The sequence below is a fragment of the Ursus americanus genome, chromosome 18 (genome assembly GCF_024610735.1).
Source record: "Ursus americanus isolate L20-20 chromosome 18, mUrsAme1.1.p, whole genome shotgun sequence".
NCBI classification, from domain to species: domain Eukaryota; kingdom Metazoa; phylum Chordata; class Mammalia; order Carnivora; family Ursidae; genus Ursus; species Ursus americanus.
Window position 1 is genome coordinate 46,422,521 of NC_142144.1, and position 25,057 is coordinate 46,447,577.

The 25,057-nt window shown below is 38.8% G+C and overlaps 1 protein-coding gene across 2 annotated transcripts in view; it reads right to left on the reverse strand.

The window, feature by feature from the left end:
• Positions 1 to 25,057, reverse strand: part of FOCAD (focadhesin) — a 302,415-nt gene that overhangs the window by 138,295 nt on the left and 139,063 nt on the right. For both annotated transcript variants that reach the window (XM_045780633.2, XM_045780634.2), the window contains 4 exons: positions 18,225 to 18,329; positions 17,715 to 17,816; positions 17,065 to 17,195; positions 15,069 to 15,195 (listed from right to left, as the gene is read on the reverse strand). In XM_045780633.2, coding sequence (XP_045636589.2) covers positions 15,069 to 15,195; positions 17,065 to 17,195; positions 17,715 to 17,816; positions 18,225 to 18,329 — 465 coding nt within the window. The remainder of the gene's footprint in view (positions 1 to 15,068; positions 15,196 to 17,064; positions 17,196 to 17,714; positions 17,817 to 18,224; positions 18,330 to 25,057) is intronic.

Sequence of the window (25,057 nt, forward strand, 5' to 3'; positions counted from 1 at the left end):
AATCTTTTTAGAAATAAACCTTTTAAATTCTTGGAAGGTACCCAAATAATGCTTTCAATAAGATCTCAAAATCCATAAAGCCTTTCAAACATTAATGCTATCTGGTCTACTACCCTGATTCAGTAATTCCCTCTTCTATACCCCATGTCCCTATTTACCCCCCAAAGGAAAACCCACCCCTTGTATAAGCTCAAACCGATATATTTTAGTCACAGGGATGGTAGCAGGGCACACAATCAGCAGCATTTTAGTCATGTCATTATTTCCAGCTCAGTGGCATTGATTCAGATAAGCACAATTTGCAACCACTGAGTCCAGCTCTTCTGATGTTAACTGGCATCGTGAAACCCTCCCTGTGTCCAACTTGTTTGATCTCTTAAAGAATGCCCTGGGTTTGTGACTGAGAGCCAGAAACTCACGGCTGGATACCCTGAACAGCGCTCACGTTCGCTCACAGATGACTCACATCAGTTCAAAATCCTCAGAGACCATGAGGCCAATTCAAGAGAGAAAAACCTTTCCTACAAAATTCTTTAAACACACCATCAACAGAAAGTGGGATTAAGATCACGTACAGGGGGCAGGAGGAGCTCCTAAACGTTGTCACCTAAGAGGTGGAGATTATAAAGTTTTCAAAGTATGGTGAGAAGATCATGGCAAATCTGGGTATGGTCAAGGGCAGACAAGAGGAAAGAGGACGGAAATATAAAAGCATCAACAAGAGAGGGGTTTGGGGGACTAAAGAGTACACTTACGAGGAGCACGTCATCTGCTGTGCTGATCACTGTACCGTACACCTGAGACTAATGTAACACTGGACGTTCACGATACTAGAAGGAAAATTAAAAATGTAATAAAAAAGAAAAAAAAAAAAGCAAAAACAGGAAATGGCAAAATTTCAACACCTCACATTCAAGATTTCCCATGATAAGTTTTGATACAGTGCTCAATTTGACATGGTCTCCAAATACGTCTTCAAAAAAAAAAATAAATAAAAACAACCAATTAAACAGTGGGAAGCTTAAGTCTTTTCTATTTAAAGAAAAAAAACCCAATATTTTTATTTTCCCACACACATTTCACATGGCGTATGTATGCTGAACCGTATAAAAATAACACAGTTGAAATTTTATTTTGAAAATGAAAAACCATATTGAAACATCTACTTACGGGGTGACAAAGTAAATGTTATAATATCCTGCAAATGTTTGATAAAAGGCAAGTTCCTGCTGTCCTTTTAAAGTTAAAAATCAGGCCCAACTACACTGCAAATGCAAAGGGTCGTTGTGCGGGATATAAAAAGCTCAGCGTGGAAACAGATTCAACAAATGTACAAAAAGCGTTTTCATGCCCAGAAAGCACTGAAGGCATCAAAAAACATGCCCCAACTACAAATAACGTGGAGCTCAGTTCAAAAAGACCAGCAAATTCCTTCCCTAATGCATAGCAAATTAAACTTCATCAACTCCTCTGCAAGGTTGAACAGGCAATCCACCTTTAAATGTCCCCACAAACAAAACCTCAGAACAACAAAAGAGGTTCCGGAGTGTAATAAATACCGAATCCACAGTAGGCGACAGAATCCTTACTGTACGCAGCTGAGAAAACCTGCCGCGGGACAATGGATCACATTTCCATATTAAATTATATTTATCACGCTGAAAAATGCTTAAACGAAATACAGGATTTCTATTGGCCATTTCTGTACCACACTCACTCCCTAAAACCTTTCAAACCTGCTGCGTCCCATTGAAAATCGTTCCCACCCCGTGGTGCTCCGAAGGAGCCGCGAGACAAAGAGCTGGGACGATGAAGAGAGGGCAGGACAACTACCTTCCCCCGTGATTTCAGAAAATAAATCAATAAAAGAGGATAGAATAGCCAAAACATAACCTTGGCATAGGGTATTTCCGGGAAAATCACCGCTGTGACAAATGGCCTGAAGTGAACTCTTGCCGCGGTCAAGAATCCCCAGGAAAGGCCCCTCCCCTCCTTATCTATTGCTCAAGTGTACAATACTCCGCTTTGAAAATACAACACCCTCTTGGAGCTGGGCAAGATGAAAGAGCTTTTCTTCACGATCCTGCAACGCCTATTAATTTTTGCTACAACAGACTCACAGCTGAGTAAGAAAACAGAGGGCCAGGCCGGCCTCACGGTCCCATCTCAAGACTTGAGAGAGAGAATGTTAAAAGTGAATGAGCCCTGCTTTTCAGGACAACGTATTGATTTTCATGTCTACACACACCAGGGCTGTTGCCCCTCCAACGGCGGGCAATTTGTTTAGACTGCAAGTTATTTTCCTCCTTGAAACCTCAGGAGCAATGCTTCTAGACTCCTATGCACCGACAGAATTATCTTTCCAAAATGTTAGGACTCAGACAACACCTCCCGGAGTACAGGGTTAGAAATCCGTGGCTTTCGTCACAAAACAAACTGCCCCAAAGTATACTCACGTTTTTACTATCATTGGTAAAGCGTCAGGATCGAATGGGGAAAAGCACAAGAAATACAGTCGAACCACAGGGCATTCGAATCTCCGTGTTACCACGTCAGTTTGGAGGTTACTTAGACTCCCTAGACTTCTCAGCAAATATCACCTACATTGTAAGGTGATTTTGAAGTTTCACATACAATGTAATGGATGCCGAATGCCAAATATGATAACTAGCAGGAAAAAGATAGCTTTTATAGTTTTGTTTTATGAAGTATAATAACACATGACTAAAAGTACAGATCTTAATCTTAGAGTTCAATGATTTCTGACAGATGTACACACTGCTGTAACCACCACCCCGATCAAGATGGACAGACCATGGAAATAGAATGTGACCCACATACTCAATTTCAAATTTTCCAGTAACCACATTTTAAAAAGTTAAAGGAGACAGATGACATTAACTTAAATATGTTTTATTTAACCCAATATACCCAAAATACTACCATGTCAATCTGGAATTGATTTTAAAACTATTATCAATGTGGTACTTTACATGTTTTCCATAAGGCTTCGATCTGCTGTGTATTTTATGTTTGCAGCATATCATACGTTGAATTAGCCATCGTTCTAGTGCTTACTAGTCACATGTAGCTAACAGCTATGATATTACCAGTGCAGGTATAGACCACAGCCCGGAATTTCCAAAGGTCCCTTTCTACTCTATCCTTGCCCTCCCCGCCGCAAGTCAACCACTATGCTGATTTGTTCCCGTAGATTAATTTTGCCTATTTTTGAATTTCATATAAATGATATGTAATGACTTTTTGTGACTGGCTTCTTTCAACGAGCACGTTCTTAAGATTCGTCCATGCTGTCCCGAGTAGCAGTGGTACATTCCTTTTTCTGGATGAATAGCATTGCACTGCACAAATACACCACTATCTGTGCACCCGCTGACCAGCTGATGAACACTCGTGTTGTTTGCAAATACGTTACCATTAATTAAGCTGAACTGAACATTCTTTTTTTTTTTTTTTCTTTTTTACAGATTTTATTTATTTGACGGAGAGACAGACAGACAGCGAGAGAGGGAACACAAGCAGGGGGAGTGGGAGAGGAAGAAGCAGGCTCCTAGCGGAGGAGCCCGATGTGGGGCTCGATCCCAGGACTCTGGGATCATGCCCTGAGCCAAAGGCAGACGCTTAACGACTGAGCCACCCAGGCGCCCCTGAACTGAGCATTCTTGTAGGGGTTTTTTTATGGATGTGTTTTCATTTACTCAGGTAAATACCTAGAAGTAGAAATGCTGGATCATGAAGTAGGTTTATGTTCATCTTTACAAAAAAACCTGCTGCGGCACTGAGGTGGCTCAGTGGGTTAAGCGTCTGACATCTGCTCAGGTCATGATATCAGGGTCCTGACATGGAGCCCTGCGTGGAGCCCAATAGGTTAGCTCAGAGTCTGCTTGTCCCTCTGCCCACTTCCTGCTCGTACTCTTTCTCTCTAATAAATAAATAAAACCTTAAGGAAAAAAAAATTGCCAAATACTTTCCCACAGTGTTATTATCCCTTTATATTCCTGGCAATAACATTGGAGATATTCATGGGTATTAAGGAGAACACGTATTGCATGGAGCACTGGGTGTTATACGCAAACAATGAATCATGGAACACTACATCAAAAACTAATGATGTACTGTATGGTGACTAACATAACATAATAAAAAAAAACATAAGAGACATTCACTTTCTCTAATATCTGGTATTGACAGTCTTTTTAATTTTAGTGATTGCAGTGGCATATACGTTTCCCGATGACCAATAATGTGGACCTTTTTTCATGTCTGCCAGCCAAAATCATGTAACAGCTTCATTTTCGAAGCAAAAACAAACTTATATGAAATTACTTGTAATATTAAAATAAGGGACACACGTGCAAGGACTACCTGGGTCAGGCAGGTAACATAAATCAAGAAGGCTAAGGAACCACAGCAAATTAGAGCACACGCTCGTCGAAAGGAAGCCGGTAAGTGCTACTTAACACCAAGGGGGTCACGGCCACATGGACAAATAGGGCAGGTACTGCAAGATATTCCTGTCTCGCCAAGAGACAGTAGATATCCATCTGTTCATTTTTCATTAATATTAGAATTTAAAATATTAATCCTATGATAATCAAACAAAATAGGCCATACGTTTTCAAACTCTGACGTATAGAAATGTTACTTTTTATGAAGATAGACATCCTTAGTATGGTAAACAATACACCATTCAGGATTGTTATTAATTACTGGTCAAAGATGACACCTATTAGGACAAGGGTTGGCAATTTCCCGAAGGCAGATGAAATCATTTTGGGAGGCAAGGCAACAATGCCCCAAAGAAAGTTAGAAACAACTGGCCCGGGCAGCTCGCCCTTTCCTAGCAACCCTCCTATATGACCAAAGATATGCTATTACGTTCTTATTCTTAAATGACTACCCACATCATAAACATTTTGTAAGAATGTAGGTAACAGCTCACAGTGCTTCAGTGGCGTTGCCTACCTACGAGTATCTGCATTGTCTGGGGACAGAAGATGTATGTTGGTAAAACAGTTCAGTTCATTTGGACAACAGTCTGGCCATTACTCAACCAGCTAACCATAGAGCTACGTGATCCAGCAATCCCACTCTTAGAGATACACCTGAGGAAAATGAAACCAATGTCCACAGAAGACCTTGTACATGAGGGGTGCCTGGGTGGCTTAGTCGGTTAAGCGTCTGCCTTGGGTTCAGGTCAGGATCCTGGGGTGCTGAGATCAAGTGCTACATGCTGGGGGAAGGGGGGGGGGGTCCTTGGTCAGCAGGGAGTCTGCTTCTCCCTCTCCCTCTGATCCTCCCCTCTTTTCATGCACTTGCTCACTCTCTCACGAATAAATTCTTAAAAAAAAAAAAAAAGGACCTTGTACATGAGTGTTCATAGCAGCATTATTCATAATAGCCAAAAAGCGGGAAAAAATCAAAAGTGCATCACCAAATGAACGGATAAATAAAATGTGGTATAACCATACAAAGCAGTATCACCCAGCTATAAAAAATAATGTACGGCTACCTGCTACAGCATAGATGAACCCTGAAAACACTATGCTAATGAAAAGCCAGTCACAAAAGGCCATGTATTATATGGCTCCTTTTACATGCAATGTCCACAACAGGCAATTCTATAGAGACAAGAAAATAGACTAGTGTTTCCTAAGGCTGGGGGGAGGGTGCATGGAGGGTATGGGGTTTCTTTTTGGAGTCATGAAAATGTTCTAAAATTGGTTGTGGAGATGGCTGCACAACTCTGGGAATACTCAAAAAGCTACTGAATTGTACACTGTCAACGGGTGAAATGTAGACTATGTGAATTATATCTCCATAGGGCTGTTTTACAAGACAGCTTTCTTTGTAAACGAGAGAAAAACTGAGAGCTAGAAATGAACGACAGAGCCTCTCTCTTCTAGACACAGATGTTCTTTCCCTCTGCCACGGGAACTTTCTGCGTGAGGTTTAGAGAAGGGTTCCTGTGCTGTCACCTCTCTCTCCTCTCCCTTATTTCTGAATTCTGAATACATTCAGTCTACTTAACGCAGTGCTCCCCCCTCCTAGACCGTGAACTCCTAGGCCAAAAGTGTCTCATAAATCTTTATATCCAGAGAGCCTTGCACATTCTGGCTGAAACTGTCAATATTTTTATTTCAAGGTGAAAACTTTTTTGTTTCCTGCCCAAGGAATCCTCGCCTACTGTTTGCTGTTGTGGTGGCCACGGGGCTCGAGGGGGAAGCCACACCACCTCCTCTTCCCTGCTCTCCTCCCCACCTCTCAACTCATCAGAACACGAATCGGTGACAACGTGGCAGAATCCTTCTGAAAGGCTACCAACTGTTTCTACTTGAACATCTTCCGGAACAGGCAACAGACTGCATGAGATTATGAGATAAATACGATCTCTTTTACATTTAAACCCATAAATCTAGAAAGCAAAACAATGACATTTTTAAAATATAAAATAATAGCAAACCAAAAAAAGGTGAAATTTGGATTTAATATGATCTCAAGCAAACAAGATCAACTTTAAAAGCACTTATAATAACAATACACAAATGATTTAAAAATAAAACTAATTAAGGGGCACCTGGGTGGCTCAGTTGGTTAAGCGTCTGACTTTGGCTCAGGTCATGATCTCGGGGTCCTGGGATGGAGCCCCGTGTTGGGCTCCGAGCTCAGTGGGGAGCCTGATTGTCCCTCTCTCTTTCCTTCTGCTCCTCCCCTCTCTTGTATGTGTGCATGCCCTCTTTCTCAAATAAAATGTTCAAAAATAAAAATTAAAAAAATAAAATTAATTAAAAATAGTTAACTTTTTACAACTTGTACTTAAAAACCCATATTGAATTAAATCACCACCCTGCCTCCTGTATTAATAATTCTCCAAAGCCCTAAAGCTAAACCTACATTGGGCAAATTCACTATGAGGAAACAATTTAGATCTTTCCTTTCCTTAATGACAGCTTGTAATTTGGCGACATAAGGGATTATGGGCTCCTGGTAGCAAGCACAAGGATCATAACAAAAAATGCTACCAAGGAGTTAATGACGTAGTGACACAACTGAACTGTTCTCCCTAGTAACAAACAATACTGCCCGAAACTTGGGTACAAATAGCTACATTCCACCTCTCGTGCTCAGGTAAACATGGAAGAGTTACTATAAAAATAAGTTCACTATTTAACAAGATCATAAAAATATCCTTAGAACCCTAAAATATTTATTCTAAGAAAATAATCCAAAAGAAAGTTAAAACTTTACATAGGTAATTAGACTACTAATTATAAAGACAGAAAAGTGGTGGGCACCTGTGTGGCTCAGGTCATGATCTCAGGGACTGAGCACACCCCCCCCCCCGCCCCGGTCGGGCTCCGTGCTCAGCAGGACTCTGCTTGGGATTTTCTCTTTCCCTCTCCCTCTCTTTAAAACAATAAATCTTTAAAATAAATAAATAAATAAAGAGAAAAAGGTGGGAAACAACTTAAAATTCAATCAAAAATGAATTATTTGTGGGGCGCCTGGGTGGTTTAGTCAGTTGAACAACCAGCTCTTGGTTTCAGCTCAGGTCCTGATCTCAGAGTTGTGAGATCGAGCCCCGAGTGGGCTCTGTGCTCAGCGCACAGTCTGCTTGTCCCTCTCTCCCTCTGCTCCCCGCCCCTTTGCTTTCTCTCTTTCTCAAATACATAAATAAATAAATTCTTTTTAAAAAAATTTTTAAGAAATGAATTATTTGATTACGATACTTTAACTCAATGGAATGTAATTAAGTCATTAAAATACGTAGCAAGAGGGCGCCTGGGTGGCTCAGTCAGTTAGTTGAGTGTCTGCCTTCAGCTCGGGTCATGATCCCTGAGTCCTGGGATCAAGCCCCGTGTTGGACTCCCTCCTCAATGGGAAGTCTGCTTCTCTCTCCGCCCCTCTCATGCTCTCTCTCTCTAACGAAATCTTAAACATATGTATCTATAATGGAAAGGAAAACAAACAAAATGAAAATGCTTTTGTGAAAAGTTGATGAGGGATACTATATTTTTCATTGTTCAAAGTAAATGTGATACTATAAAAACCAAATGTCTTTAAAAGTGATATAAAAACATTCAACACACCTTTAAATTATAAAATCTAATTTTTAATCAGTAAAAACACTAAAAATTAATCTAGTTTAGTTTAAAACATCTTTTTCATTAGGATCTTTTTTTTTTAAAGATTTTATTTATTTATTCGACAGAGATAGAGACAGCCAGCGAGAGAGGGAACACAAGCAGGGGGAGCGGGAGAGGAAGAAGCAGGCTCATAGCGGAGGAGCCTGATGTGGGGCTCGATCCCATAACGTCGGGATCCCGCCCTGAGCCGAAGGCAGACGCTTAACCGCTGTGCCACCCAGGCGCCCCCTCATTAGGATCTTTATGCCAACCCTAAATTATATAAACTCTTGCAGTAAACCAATCACAAAGGAAATGGAGGAGAAGTGTGGGAAATGAGTCCAAATGTCACGCTCACAAGAAGATTTCTCCAATAACACCATACCATAAACTAGGTCAACTGAACACAAACATGACTAACAAAAACACACAGTGGTCGTTTGTGAATTCTCTCTCAACAAAGCTAGGGTTTTTTAAAAAAGTGATTAAGACATAGACTTTGAATGGAGCCAGATCTGGATTTGAATCCTAGCTCTACCACATGTTGGCTATATGATCTTGGGCAATTATTTAACTACTGTCAGCCTCCCAGAAGAAAATAGTACCTTTCACGTAGAGGGCTTCTTTTAGTAAGATTAAATGAGATAATAAATATAATGACTGTAATCTATAATAGTTACTATATAGAAAACACTCAGTAAAACAACAGATGCTTACTAATACTATTATTAAAACGTCTCTAATAGTTTTCTATCAACTGAAATGAAAGCATTCTGCTAATTTCATTAAAAATAAAGAAAATGTAATATGTAGACAAAGTGGTAAAATGGAACATACGAGTCTTTATCTGATATTTCATATGGTTTGATAAGCTCTCTCTGTAGTAAAAGGCCCATAAAAAAGCTCATGATTTCCCAGTCTCCTTTACTTTGATATATGAGAACAAAACTGTTTTACTAATCATTCATATAGGAACAAAATGTAACTTGGCTGATGAGGCGAGTTAAAAGCTATGGAGAAAATATTCAAAGGATCACAATAGACATTTCTCCAAAAAGATATACAAGTGGCTAAGAACCACAAGAAAAGACACTCAATATCATTAGTCATCAGGGAAATGCAAATCAAAGCCTTATAAGATACCACTTCACACTCGCTAGGATGGCTACAGTTAGAAAAAAGAAATTCCGGGGCGCCTGGGGGGCACAGTGGTTAAGCGTCTGCCTTCGGCTCAGGGCGTGATCCCGGCGTTCTGGGATCGAGCCCCACATCAGGCTCCTCCGCTATGAGCCTGCTTCTTCCTCTCCCACTCCCCCTGCTTGTGTTCCCTCTCTCGCTGGCTCTCTCTCTCCCTGTCAAATAAATAAATAAATAAAATCTTTTAAAAAAAGAAAGAAAGAAAGAAAGGAAGAAAGAAAGAAAGAAAGAGCAGCTAAGAGGAAGTGTTGCTAAGGATGAGGAGAAATTAGAATCTTCATACACTGCTGGTGGGAATGCAAAATGGCGCAGCCACTTTGGAAAACAGTCTGGCAGTTTTTTAAATGTTAGACACAGAGTAAAAGCATGTGACCCAGCAATTCCATTCCTAGGAGTATATCTCCCCAAAATGAAAACATACGTCTATGCCAAAATCTGTACAGAAATGTTCTTAGCAGCATTGTTCATAATAGACAAAAAAGGGGAAAAACCCAAATGTTCATTAACTGATAAATGGATAAAATGTAGAATTGCCATATAGAATATTATCTGACCATAAAAAGAAATGAAGTATTGATACATGATACAACATTGATGAACCTTGAAAACATGTTGGGTAAAAGAAGCCAGTCACAAGAAAACAATATATTGTATGATTCCACTTATATACTGTCCAGAACAGGCAAATCCATAGAGAGAGAAAGTAGATTCATGATTGCCGGAGCCTAGAGCTAGGGCAAATGTGAGGGGTTGGGGGTGACAGCTAAAGGGTACAAGCTTTTCCTGTGGAGGTGATGAATGTTCTAAAATTGATTGTGGTGATGACGGCAGAACTCTGAAAATATACTAAATCCATTGAATTGTAAACATTTAAATGGATGAAATGAATAGTATGTAAATTATAGCTTAATAATTTTTTTTTTTTAAAGAGAGAGAATATAGTTTCTCAGAGACATAACTTTATATTAAGTCAAAAAGAAATGGGGCACCTAGGTGGCACAGTCAGTTAAGTGACCCATTCTTGATTTCAGTTCAGGTCATGATCTCAGGGTTGCGAGATCAAACCCTGAGTAGGGTTCTGAGTTGAGATTCAGCGTGGAGTTGTCTTAAGATTCTCTCTCTCCCTCTCCCTCTGCCTCTGCCCCCTTCCCCACTTGCATGTGCGAGCTTTCTCTCTCAAATAAATAAATAAATCTTAAAAAAAAAAAAAGAAGAAAATTAAGGCAAATAGGGATGGAATGGGGCAAAAAGTGATGAGATGAGAAAAGTGAATGGAAAAAAATATAGAAAAGATAATGCAAGAATATTAATTTTCATTTGAAAATGGCAAACCCTCTGCTTGAAGATAAAGAAAAGTACTTCTTTCAATGCTCATATTTTTCAAAGGAAGGAAGCCTCAAAATTACAAAAGAAAGTCAGATATGGAGTGTCTTGGGTCTACTTTCCTTCTCTTTCATTTATGAGTCATGGGACCTTAGAAAGTTGCTTAAATTGCTAGAGCCACTGTTTCTTCAGTATAAAATGAATCCCCATATCACCAAATGTCCAAATTCACGTTAGGTACCCCAGAAATATTAGCTGTAACTTGTAAAAAGTAGTTCAGCCAATTAAAAAAAAAAATGTGTGAAGTCCTGAATCAATATACCAATAGTGTTAGGAAAGAATATGTTTCTTTTCCAGTTCCAAAATGGAAACTACATTCTTGTCTTTACGGTTAACCAAGATTCCTAGAACTTCCCCTTACATTTTTTTGTTCAGTAAAGCAGCGTAAAAGAAACCCACATTGGAAACACAATCTTCACCTTCAGAGAGTTGGCGCTGGGATGGAAGCCATCCTTTCAATCTCTCACTGGAGACCATGATAAATGATTAAGGAGTAGGAATTACAGGCTTAATCTGTCCCTCCAAGAAAATGAAATTCATAATGTGACTCTAAAATTGAGGAGTCCAGTGTCGACCTTAAGAAAAAGAGCTCTACTTGCTATAAAAAAGGCAAGGATGGGAAAGACCAATGAAATCCAACTTGGGATGGTTTTCGAAATGAGATATTTTCTAAAAGATAGGGTTATTCAATTTTACTCCTTTCCTTATTCATCTTTAAAATATCATTGTTTTCAGCTTTCTATATTCTTAATTATATTTAATAGTCAAGGATCTAAAAAGCAGTGGATAGACAAATTACTACCAAATGCTACTGGGAAATAGATTTATAACTATGCTGAATATTTTCAGTCTTGAAACTCTTGGCAACCATCAATTGTTTCACACATGATATCAATTAGAAGACAGAATAAATGGCCTCAAAGAATGCATGCTGGCTTCTGTGGATAGCATGCTGGCAAAAAAAAAAAAAAAAAGAAAAAAAAATTAGCCCAAAATTAGTAAATGTGTCCTGGCAAGAGCCACCAAATTGACTATATTTTGCAAATTTAACACACATCACAGGACATAACAGCAGCAGCTTCACAGATAATGAACACATACCAAAAAAAGCATGGAATGGCTTAAACAAAACACAAAGATAAATTACTACTGTCAAGGTTCATCAAGGGGAAATAGATTATTTCTACTTATTTAAATGAACATACAGCTATTTATTACAAAATATTTTTTAAAAAAGAGTATTTCTATTACCAAAATTAACTGTGATGCAGTCAGTTTCGACAAATTCCACAATTCAGGAAAAAAAAAACATAATTCCACAACTCAGGACACTTGTACTATCTATAAGGAAGAGATGGTAAATAACTGTGTGCCTCTGGTAAGGGTCAATAAAATAGTTTATCCTCTCAGACAAGAAAGATGAAAAATAAGGGATAAGAAAATAAGCATTCTTAATAAAAAATGTAAGTTAACTGATTGCCAGTATTGCTTTATGATTTATTAATACTCATCTTAATACAAAAAAGATTCGAAAAGCTTACACCAATTTGTTAGAAAGACAGGGTGGATTTATTTCATTTGCAAGCTGTCAGCTGAAGTTTTTTAAAAGTGAATTTTTTAAGGTTTAATTTATTTACTTATTTGAGAGAGAGGGAGTGTGCACAAGCTGGGTGGGGGAGGGGCAGAGGGAGAAGGTCAAGCGGACTCCACGCTGAGCGCAGAGCCTAACGCGGGGCTTGATCTCATGACCCTGAGCCGAAACCAAGAGTCGGACGCTCAACCAACTGAGCCATCCAGGCGCCCCTTAAAAGTGAATTTTTGATAAAAACATCGTATGGGATCTGGATTTCATAACATGAAAAGAAACAAAAGGGGGAGAACTGAAAGACAACAGAAAAGAGAAATGCCTTTAACCAAGCAGAGGAAGGAGTATTAAAGTATCATAATAAGACACAGACTTCATCAAATAAAATACCTAGACATGATGTCTCAATTTTCTAGAAGAGAATGGAATGTGAGAAGCAAAGTAGCTGCTGTGGGTGGAACATTTGTATCCCCACCAAAATTCATATACTGAAATTGTAGTTCTCAAGGGGATAGCTTTAGGAGCTGGGATCTTTGGGGAATGACTAGGTTATGAGGGTAGAGCCTTCATGACTGGGATTAGTGACCACATAAAGAGTCTCCAGAGAGATGCTTGTCCCTGCAGCTATGCGAGGTTAAAGCTATCTATAAAGATGGCCGTCTAGGATCCAGACACCTTGAGCTCAAACTTACCGACCTCCAGATCATGACAAATAAATGTTTGCTAACAAGTGACCCAGTTTACGTTATGTTATATTATAGCAGCCTGAATGGATTTAGACCATATTCAGTAAAATCCTCTGGGTAGGAGTTTGGATTGGGTGAGTAGACTTCAACAATCCTACACTGTCTCCTTTAAGTACTGAAAGAAGTAACTAGAGCTTCAGCACTGAAAGGAGAGGATACCATCTGTAGGAAGAAATTAAGTCACTGTCCTATATCATGTGAGCTTTATGGAAAAGATTAAAAGCAAAAGACTACTTAGATCCTCCTTGATGCCACTCACTCTATCCAACTATGTACCAATTTTTCAGGAGTAAGCTCGACATTTAAAGAGCGCCTATGTGGACCAGCATTATACAAGGCTTCTTTTAGTTTTTTGAGTAATCTTTTATCTTCATTTGAAGAACTAGAGGCTCAGAGGTTAAGCAAACTAACCAAAGGACAGGAAGCGAATAACTGGTATAGATCAGGCGGAGTCCCACAAGTGCCCCAAGACAAAGACGCTTCCTGCCACATCAGGCCACATTCTTCATACCTCCAGTACTAACTACGGTTAATGATATCTTAGAGAAAATGGAATGAGAAAAATTAGCACCACACACTGAGCGTTTCGTATGAGTTAATAAGCCTCTACAGACAACAGAGCCGGGTAGTAACGGCAGAGGGTGGGTGGGAAACACAATGGAATTACAGACACGGTAAGACAAAATTACCATTTGTTAGAGGGAAAAAGTTAATTTTGGAAACGACTTGATTCCTGTTTGGAAAAAATAATGAAAAGGAAATACTCCAAAATGGTAACACTGATCACTGTTTGGAGGTGAAAGTATAGAATTCTCTCTTCTCTCAAAGCTTCTCTTAAAAAGTCATTTCAAAATGAGGTTTTAGAATTCTTCATTGTGAAAGCAAGATCATTATTAAAGCGACACTTCCCAATTCCAGATGACTAACTGAAGCAATAAAAAGCTAAAGTCCTTGGTTTTGTGCAGTTGTCCCCAGCTGTAACGGCCCTCCGCTATGAACCCCTAACAACTCTGCCAACCACTGGGCCCACGGTCTAGAAGCACTGCCCTCAGTACACATCGGCTCCTCAACAGTGATGATGCTCTCTCTGCTAAAATCAGCGTCTGCCCAAAAGAACAGTTTAGTCTCATACCAAGATCCTGAGTAAACGATCTCCCTCGAAGGTCTATTTTCCTCATCTATAAAATGGTGTTATAATCCCCATATTGCAGGATTAATGAGGAACATAAATGAAAAGTACTTAGCCCAAGAACATGAGCACAGAAACGCTAGTACAGTCACTGCCTGTATTATTATATCATTATATTCATCAGCATATCAACCGTAACTGCCAAAGCCAGGAGAATTCTACTTCGTCTCCTTTCACTAAAAGACGACTATAGTGTAAGCATGTCTCACTGCGTCAAAAACTTTGGTTAGGTTGATCAATGATCTTGGACATAATTTGCCCCTTTCTCCAAAATGGTTACGATTCTCTCTGCTGTGCTGTCATCTGGGGAGTGGTCTCAAGTTCAGACAATGTTTAGAGGATCAAGTCTAACATCAATCCATCCTACCCAAACTGATCACTGGGAAGAAAGGATCCTTCGCCAGTCTTCAAGCCAATAATAATTTCTGTGCACTATAAAACTGCCACAGGCGTACGCCCATCTCTTCGCCTCCTCTGCTTCTAAGGCTCACTAATCACAAACGTAAGAAGCAGCTTTACCCAAGAGTTCTCCTAGGAGCATAACCTTCCTGTCTCTGTTACCAAAAATAAATAAGAACAAGGGAAAACACAGAGCAGTTGTCTTTAGCCTCTAGAGAACGTCCACAGGACCACCTGTTTCAAGACTCCCCTCTGGAAAGAATTTGGAAAGTAGAAGGTCTTGCTTCACTTCCCAAACAAAAATCTCTGGGAATGAATATTCAGACACTCAATTAATTGAATCTAAGCTTACCTCCTTGTAACTACCACGGCTCGGACAATATTGTCTTTGAAAGGATCCAAAACAATGTTAAAAAGCCTACCTCCGCTTGGCAGAGCGCGTGAAGACCCTGGAGCACCAAGGCTGCCGGAGTAGCTTGATCAGGTTTGGTGCATTCATTCAACACCTGGGAAACGGCGGCCAGCATATCTGCGCCATGCTGGTAAGGCCTACAAGAAACCATAGTTGAGAAACAAGATGAAAGCCAACGAGGCCACGCCCCCTCCCAGGTCTTTTGCCTGAACAAAAAGCTTGAGTGCTTTTCTTTACCCTTACGTACATGAAATGTTGACCTTCAAATACTAACATATGTTTTCTGCCAAGATTTGCATCAACGTCGCTCCTGCTGTAACGTAAGGCTCAATTTTGATAAAGAACCATTATCCAAGCAAGAGGACACTTGCTAACGAATTTTCTTCTCCCTAAACTGTAAATCCTACTGCCTGAATTGACAAAAACTCAAGTCTATGATGACGGTGAGAAGAACTGACTTACCTCACTGAGATTATCAGTAAAGAGAGAGCTATTCCTGCCTGCCGGATGCTCTGGCAGCAGCTGCGGACTACAAAAGCAGGGACCGGAGAGGAGAAGATAATTTCTCACAGCAGTGATACTAAGGTGGTTACCCCTATCACCATAATGACGCCAATGATGACGGCGATGATGATAAAAGTAATGATATGAATTATAACCAACTAAACACTCATCTCACGCCAGGCCCTACACTGGATTCACTCACTCCTCCTCCTCCCCCTCTTCCTCTCCTCTCTATGCCACATGTCATCTGCTATCCCCAGAAAGATATTAACTTCTCAAAGAAATGCTCAGATCCATCCTTGGCTTTCCATGTAACCGCTGAGTGATAAAATAGTTTTCTCTAACAAACTACCAACGGATGAAATTGCCTGGCTGGATTCCACTGTTTCACTGTCTGGCAAACAGTAATCATTTTCCAAAACTGGAAATAGGGGCAGATCTTGAGATGGAATACTGAATAAATTATCAACGGACTCTGACCTGCTCTGTTATCTAACCTTTCCTGAACCTCAGCGTTAAGCACGTAAAATCAAAATGTCGGCTAATAATCCTTCGTCTCTAAAATGTCTTCCATGCCAGTAGCTCAAAATAATCCACACTCCCAGGTCTTGGGCTTCACGTGCGTGACCTGTAGAATGAGGTTATGTTGGTGTTGCCAAAAGGCTGAAGCTTAGACAGAGGAGAACTGTGGAGGTTTAGATACATCCTGATCCCAGATTTGAAACAAGAATCATCCATGTTATGAGCTTCGGGATTAATCCCTAAACTCCAACAGCAGAGTCACTTCCCTAATACCTTCGTGTCTTCCTCAACTGTAGAGCATACAGGGATTCAAGATCAGGCCTTCCTTGTAATAATTCCTAGTAATTAATTCCAAGCAATGAGTCACAAATGAGATCTTCCCTATTCAAACTCCTTATAACAATTAGGTATAACATAGGGAAAAGATAAGAAAGAATAGCTGACTATAGGGACTCCTGGATGGCTCAGTCAGTTAAGCATCTGCCTTTGGCTCAGGTCATGATCTCAGGGTCCCGGGATCGAATCCCCACATCAGACTCCCAGCTCAGCAGGGAGCCTGCTTCTCCCTCTGCCTGTGATCTCTCTCACACTCTGACAAAAAAATAAATAAATAAAATTAAAAAAAAAAAAAAAGAACAGTTGACTATAGTCTACTGGTTAGGTTTCAGAGATTTGTATACCAAAAACCAGAAAACATAGCATCACAGTTTTTATTATAATATTAAATTATTATCCAGAAAAGGATACAAATTTCCTATAAATATAGATACAAGGCTAGACCTGAAATACAAAGGACATGCCTGCTTCTCAAAGTTATTATTTAATCTTACTAAGTTCTACAATCAGAAAACTGGAACTGAAAATTAATTTACTCTTACTCAAATATCCTCTATTATTCCTAGTTTCTTGCTTGCAATAAAAAAATTAAGAGCAAAAGAATGTATCATGATATCCACCTCCAAGGATTAAGCACATCCTACCTTTGCTTACATATGTCTCGGATCGATGCTGCTTTGGCGATGAGTTTTTCCCACTGGACTTCCTTGCCCACAGACAGAGAAGGCACATCAGACATGGCCATGAAACGCTGCAGTTCAGGGTAGACACGATCCTAAGGTGGCAATTTCATAAAAAAGGTAATTTCCCAACTTGAGTTGAATAATCACTTTACATAAAATTTTTACCTCCAAATCTCACATTTGCATCACTAATTATAAAGCATTTCTTCTAATCAGCAGAGAAGAATGCTTTTGTGATTGCAGGGGATTTTCTTACAGACCCATGTACTGTTCATTTCATAAGGCAAGAAAAAGGTGGCTGAATCTCACCCTAATTACAAAGGTTCTAATCACGTGTAATCATATTTCTATTACTTTTTCCATACAGATGGAAAAAAAAATTTCAGAATTAAGGAAATAAGTTTTTTTTTTCTATTCTCAATTTCTCTTTGAGAGTCAATCACAACTGACTGCAATAGAGCTCAAAAGCATCACGCTGAACCAAAATTTCTCAATGCAATCACTGATGCCACTCCTTAACACTACTGTATCAAAGCACTGTCACACAGACAACACTAATCTGCTCTGGTGAAAGGAACGTGTTTAATACACAAGTGTATCTCTGAGCTCACCTGCTTTTCCCACAAAGATGTCAACAAGCGCAGAGTGACGGCTCTTAGTTGTGGAGTGGTTCCAAGAAGTTGGATCACTCGCAGAATTTGTCCGATACACACCTAGAAAATATTGAAGAAATTTTGGTTTCACAAATGTAAAGGTAGGTAATCCCCAGGTTAACAAAAGAATGTGAAAATCCCTTATTATAGAATCAAGACCGAAATAGAAGCTAACTACAATATGACCGATCTTCTCAGACATGGGGGATAGTTTTGGGGAGAGGCTAGCTAGCAATCCTGGGGGCATAAGACCTAATCTCAGACAACAGCCAATGTGAAAATTTGGCTACTAAATGATTCAAAAGAATCAATTTTTAAATACCATAATAAATACTTCTGGCCCAACAAGGGAAGTAGTGGTCATGGCAAAATTAAGGGCTCAAAATTTCATCATACCAAACAAAATTCAATGTATTATTCATGCCTCACTCTCTTTTTGTCCCCAAGTAATTTGGTTAATATACAGACCTTGTGAACACCAAGTGTAGGTAAAGTATACAAGATGTCATTATATAATACAGGTTCCAGTGGTCTTCCCAATTTGAACATCAAAACTGGAATCAGATTTGGTACCTAAAATGAATTTAAAGAATGTATTCATTGTGCCTTCTAAAGGAAATCTATCTCTAATGCAATCATTATTTTGTTTTTCCTCAAAAGAATAATGGGAATATATATAACTTTGAAGACAAAAAAATGTTAGCTAGCCATTCGTTGTTAGTGGTAATTTCATAGTGCCACTAATATTCTATCTCTTTTATAATGACTTGCCAAATACCAATAAAAAATGTTTTCTTAAACGAGCATAACACTCTCAGCAATACAAAAGTAGTTAAAATATATCCTGCCCCCAAAAAGTTTACAGTTCTAATGAGAAGCTAAATCATAGGAGATATATATAACAACAAAATAGCTGTAGAGTGAGATGCGTTACTCCAATATGGAATAAGTAAAATTAATTGTACTGTAAGGAGTGGTTAACGGACAAAAATTTCTCTCCAGGTGTCCATTTCAATCCCTATGCATAACATAATAAAAAGAGAAAAGCAATTCATTTGTGGACCAAAAAATGTAATATTGTTAAGATGGTAGTATTTTCCAAATAGATCTACCAATTCAACACAATCCCATCAAAATCCTAGCTGGCTTATCTGCCAAAATTGAAAATTTGATTTTAAAACTCATGTGGAAAAGGGAGGGATCCCAAATGGCCAAAACAGTCTTGAAAAAGAACAAAGTCTGACACTTAAACTTCTCAATTTCAAAATTTACTACAAAGCTACGGTAACCAAAAGAGCGTGGTACTGGCACAACAACAAAACATACAGATCAATAAACAGAACTCAGAGTCTAGGAATAAATACTTGCATTCATGTTCTATTGATTTTTTGATAAATACGCCAAGAAAATACATGGAGAAAGAAGAGTTTCTTTGAAAAACGGTGCTGGATTTCAACAACTAGATATCCACATACAAAAGAATGAATTTGGGACCTTTTCTCACACAACACATAAAAATTAACTCGACATAAATTTTAGACCTAAATGTCAGGCTAGCCCCATCAAACTCTTAAAGAAAATATAGTAGTAAATCTTTGTGACCTTAGATTAGGCAAAGCCTTCTTAGATATGACACCAAAGCAAGTGCAACAAAAGAAAGAAATAGATTTCATCAAATTAAAAACATTTGTCCTTCAAAGGACACTAGAAAGAAAATGAAAAGACAACCCACAGAATGGGGGAAAATTTTTTACAAATCTAATAAGTGATTTGTATCCAGAATAAAGAATTCTGATAACTCAATAATGAAAGGACAAATAACCCAATTCTAAAAGAGCAAAGGAACCAAAGAAGATAAAGAAATGTTAATAAAGACCGGGATATTCAACCATCATCAGCCACGAAATAATTGCAAATTAAAACCAGAATGACATACCACTTAACGTCCAATAGGATTTATAATAAAAAAAGAAAGACAATAGCAAGTGTTGGAAAGATGTGGAGAATCTGGGACCCTCACACACTCCTGGTAGGAATATAAAATGGTGCAGCCTATTCAGAAAACAGTTGGGCAGTTTATCAAATGTTTAAACAAAATTACCATATGACCTAGCAATTCTACTCCTAGGTATCTACGCAGGAAAAATGAAAACACATCCACACAAAAAAACTCCTACATGAATGTTCAGAGCAACATAATTCACAATAGCCAAATAGTAGAAACAACCCAAGTGTCCATCAACTGATGAACTGATAAATAAACGTAGTATAGCCATACAATGGAAATATTATTCAGCCTTAAAAAGGGAAAGGAACCTTGCAAACATCATGTCAAGTGAAAGACGCCAGTCACAAAAGACCACGTATTATATGATTCCATTTACATGAAATGTCCAGAACAGGTAAATCTAAAGAGACAGAACGTAATTGCTTCAGATTGGAAAGGTGTAGAGGGAAATGGGGAGCAACTGCTAATGGGTACAAGGTTTCTTGGGGGGATGATAGAATGTTCTCAAATTATTTGTAATTACATTTGCACAGCTCTGTGAATACACTACAAGTCACTGAAGTGTACACTTTGAATGGATGAATTATATACCATATATAGACATACAGCATATGAATTATACCTTAATAAAGCTATTTTTAAAAATTCAATTCAAAATCAGTAAGTGAATACTATGGGCCTATTGATGGCACAATGTAGCACCAAAGAAATTTTATTTTCCATCCAGTGCGTTCCACACTTTTGTTGTCCAGAAATGTTAAATTTCCTCTGTCGGCGATAATCTTAGAAGCCCTGTTTCTTCTAAGCTTAGGAAGACATCTACTTTAATTCACTTTCAAGAAGGAAGAAAAATCCTCTACTAACCTATTACCCAAAAAGTAACAGTTAAACGTTAATTCATGTAGGAGCCTGCCCGTGATAGACCATGGCATGGCAGCGTTTGGAGCTAGGCAGGTAATGGCTAGACTCACCACACACGGCCAGAATTGATGTTGTTAACAAGGGCTGGGACTCTATTAGAACAGAAGTTCCATCACCCTACCTTGAGCAAATGAAGGGAGACGAATTTTTGAATTGGCTTCTTATTCCCTATTTTAATTAAAAACAAAAGGTTATCTTTGACTGCATTGCCCAAGTCTCAATTACCCCTTCTGGTAAGATTTCTACTAAGACACTTTGACAGATTCTTAGTTCTGGGAAGGCAATCAGTACATTCACTGACATTTTATAAAATAGTGTATTTAGCTGTATGGTTTTTAAACAACTGCTTTAATTATACTGTCAGAAAAGAAATAAAGTACTCTATTTATGGTGAGGAGTACAGTTTCTTTCTACGAGCCTCAGACTTAAAGAAGAATGTATGGATGTTTATTTTTTTCCTGGCGAGATCAGAAATGAAAAAACCTAAGTGGGAACATTTTACTGTAAATAATCTTAAACTTAATACAGTTCAAAGGCTATTATACCCCAAATTAAATCGTCAAAAGTCAATGGGGGAGGGGCGCCTGAGTGGCTCAGTCCTTAAGCGTCTGCCTTCGGCTCAGGGCGTGATCCCAGGGTTATGGGATCGAGCCCCACATCAAGCTCCTCCGCTGGGAGCCTGCTTCTTCCTCTCCTACTCCCCCTGCTTGTGTTCCCTCTCTCACTGGCTGTCTCTCTCTGTCAACTAAATAAATAAATAATCTTTTTTAAAAAAAAGTGGGGGAAACAAAATAGATGTTATTTCATTAGGAAAACACAGATACAAATATATACATGTGGAAAACATTTTTTTGCATAAAGTATGGACTGTTGTTTTCCTAATGAAATAACATATATGCATTGATTGATTTACGTAAGGTGCAATTATGAGCTCTTGATTCCTGATTTTTTTCTAAGATTTTATTTATTTATTTGAAAGAGAGAATGTGAAAGAGAGAGATCACGAGTAGGGGGAAGGGGTAGAGGCAGAAACAGACTCCCCACTGAGCAGGGAGCCCGCTGCAGGACTCGATCCCAGAGCCCTATGATCATGACCTGAGCCGAAGGCAGACACTTAACCAACCAAGTCACCCAGGCGACTGATTCCTCTGCTCTTGAGCATTCAACTATGGAGGCAGAAAAAAGAATGAATTCTCTTTTAAAATCACCTGGAAAGTGCCCTATAATTCAGTCTCATAATCTCCTGGTTTCAGAAAATTCTATGCTTTTGCTTCCCTCCTTCAGAATTCAAGTCAATGACAAAAAATTGATTTAGAATGATGGGGGGGACAGCTCAGTCGGTTAACCGACCAAATCCTCATTTTGGCTCCGGTCATGATCTCAGGGCTGTGAAATCAAGCCCCCTGTTCGGCTCCCTGCTGAGCATACAGCCCAGTTAAAATTCCCTCTCTCCTTCTAAAAAAAAAAAAAAAAAAAAAAAAGTTTAGTTTATAATGATGGGATTATTAAAGAGTCCCCATAAGACTATTACCAGATTCCTCAGCAGAAATCCTATAAGTCAGAAGGGGATGCGAGATAACATATTCAAAACGCTGGGGGAAAAAAAAGACAACCAGGAATACTATAGCCAGCAAAACTCTCCCTCAAAAATGAAAGAGAAATACTTTTTCAAATAAACAAAAGCTGAGGGAGTTCACCCATCAGACCTGCCTTTCAAGAAATGTGAAAGGAAATCCTTCAAGTTGAAATTAAAGGATATTAGACAGCAACACAAAAGCATATCTAAGTATAACTCTCAGTGATAAAGGTAAAGAGAAGAACACAGAATACTATAATACTGTAATGATAGTGCATAAATCACTTGAAATTCTGGTATGGGAGTTAAAGGACAAATGTATCAATGACTACAATTATAAACATATGTTAATGGATACACATATAAAAAGATGTAATTTGCGACAATAACAAAGTGTGGGGAGAATAAAAAAGTGCTTCTGTGTGCAGCAGAAGTTGTTTCTCAGCTTATAATACACTGTTATATCTATAAGATGGTTTCTAGAAGCCCCAGGTAACCACAAACAAAACACCTATAGAAGATACACTAAAGATATGTGTAAGGGATCAAAGCATGTCTACATGCTGCTGCTACTACTACTACTACTACTACTAATAATAATAATAAATGAAACACAAAGTAAGATAGCAACAGAGGAAATGAGGGACAAAAAGCTTTAAGACCAGGGTGCCTGCGTGGCTGTCAGTTAAGCATCCAACTCTTTGTTTCAGCTCAGGACATGATCTCAGGGTCCTGAGATCAAGCTGAGTACTGGACTCCCTGCTCTGTGGGAAGTCGGCTTGAAGATTTTCTCTCTCTCTCCCTACGCCTCTCCCCCCACTTGCACTCTCTCTCTCTGTCTCTCTCTCTCTCTCGAATAAATAAATACATCTTAAAAAAAAAAAAAAGGCTGTAAGACTGATGGGAAATAATGGACAAAATGGCAAAATTAAAACTTTATTTGTGATTACTTTAAATGTAAATGGATTAAACTCCCACATTAAAATATAGAGTAGCTGACAGGATAAAAACCAAGATACAAATATATGCTGACTACAAAAGACTTACTTCACGTTTAAGGATACACATTGGCTAAAAAAAATGAAAGGATGAAAGAAGATATTCCAAGCAAATGGTAACCAAAAGAGAGCAAGGACAGCTATATACTTATATCATACAACCAGACTTTAAGTCAACAACTGTCATGAGAAACAAAGACATTATGATAAAAAGGGTCAATTCACCGGGAAGATACACAATTATAAATATATAAGCATCCAACGTCAGAGCGATATATGTAAGCCCAAAACTACGAAGCAAACATTTACAGAACTGAAGGGGGGGAAGATAACACAAATAAGAGATCTCATCGCTCCACTTCAATAATGGATGGGACATCCAGGCGAAGATCAGTAAGGGAACAGAGGACACGTATACCATACACCAAACGTGCCTAACCGACGGGTACAAAACATTCCATCCGATAGCAGCAAAATACAAATTATTTTCAAGCACACATGGAATATTCCCCAGAATAGATCACATGTTAGGTCACAAAATAACCCTTAACAAATTTAAGAAGACTGTGGGGCGCCTGGGTGGCTCAGTCAGTTAAGTGTCTGCCTTCAGCTCAGGTCATGATCCTGGAGTCCTGGGATGGAGTCCCACATTGGGCTCCCTGCTCAGCGGGAAGCCTGCTTCTCCCTCTGCCACTACCCCCTGCTTGGGCTCTTTCTCTGTGTGTCAAATAAATAAAATCTTTTAAAAAATTTTTAAGAAGATTGAAATAATACCAAGTATCTTTTCTTACCAAAACGAAATGAAACAAGGAGTCAATAAAGTAAGAAAACAGAAAAATTCACAAACACATGGAAATTAAACAACACACTCTTGAATAACCAATGAGGGAAAGAAGAAATCTAAGAGGAAATTGGAAAATATTTTGAGACAAATAACAATGAAAACACAAGATACCAAAACTTATGGGAAGCAGCAAAAGCAGCACTAGGAGGGAAATGTGTGGAGGCAAACATCGACATCAAAAAAGAAAGGAGATCTCAAATAAACTAACTTTGTACCTCAAGGAAGTAGAAAAAGAATAAACCAAACCAAAGGTAGCATAAGGAAGGAAATAATAAAGATAAAAGCTAAAATAAATGAAATAAAAAACAGGGGGAAAAAACAAATTAAGAGTTGGTATTTTACACGATCAAGTGGGATTCATACCTGGGATGCAAGCGTGGTTCAATATTCGCAAATCAATCAGCGTGATACATCATATCAACAAGAAAAGACTCAAGAACCATATGATCCTCTCAATCGATGCCGAAAAAGCATTTGACAAAATACAGCATCCTTTCCTGATTAAAACCCTTCAGAGTGTAGGAATAGAAGGTACATTTCTCAATCTCATAAAAGCCATCTATGAAAAGCCTACTGCAAATATTATTCTCAATGGGGAAAAGCTGGAAGCCTTTCCCTTAAGATCAGGAACACGACAAGGATGCCCACTCTCGCCACTATTATTCAACATAGTACTAGAAGTCCTTGCAACAGCAGTCAGACAACAAAAAGGGATCAAAGGTATTCAAATCGGCAAAGAAGAAGTCAAAATGTCTCTCTTCGCAGATGACATGATACTCTATATGGAAAACCCAAAAGAAGCCACTCCCAAACTATTAGAAGTTATAGAGCAATTCAGTAACGTGGCGGGATACAAAATCAATGCTCAGAAATCAGTTGCATTTCTGTACACGAATAACGAGAACGAAGAAAGAGAAATTAGGGAATCCATCCCATTTACAACAGCACCAAAAA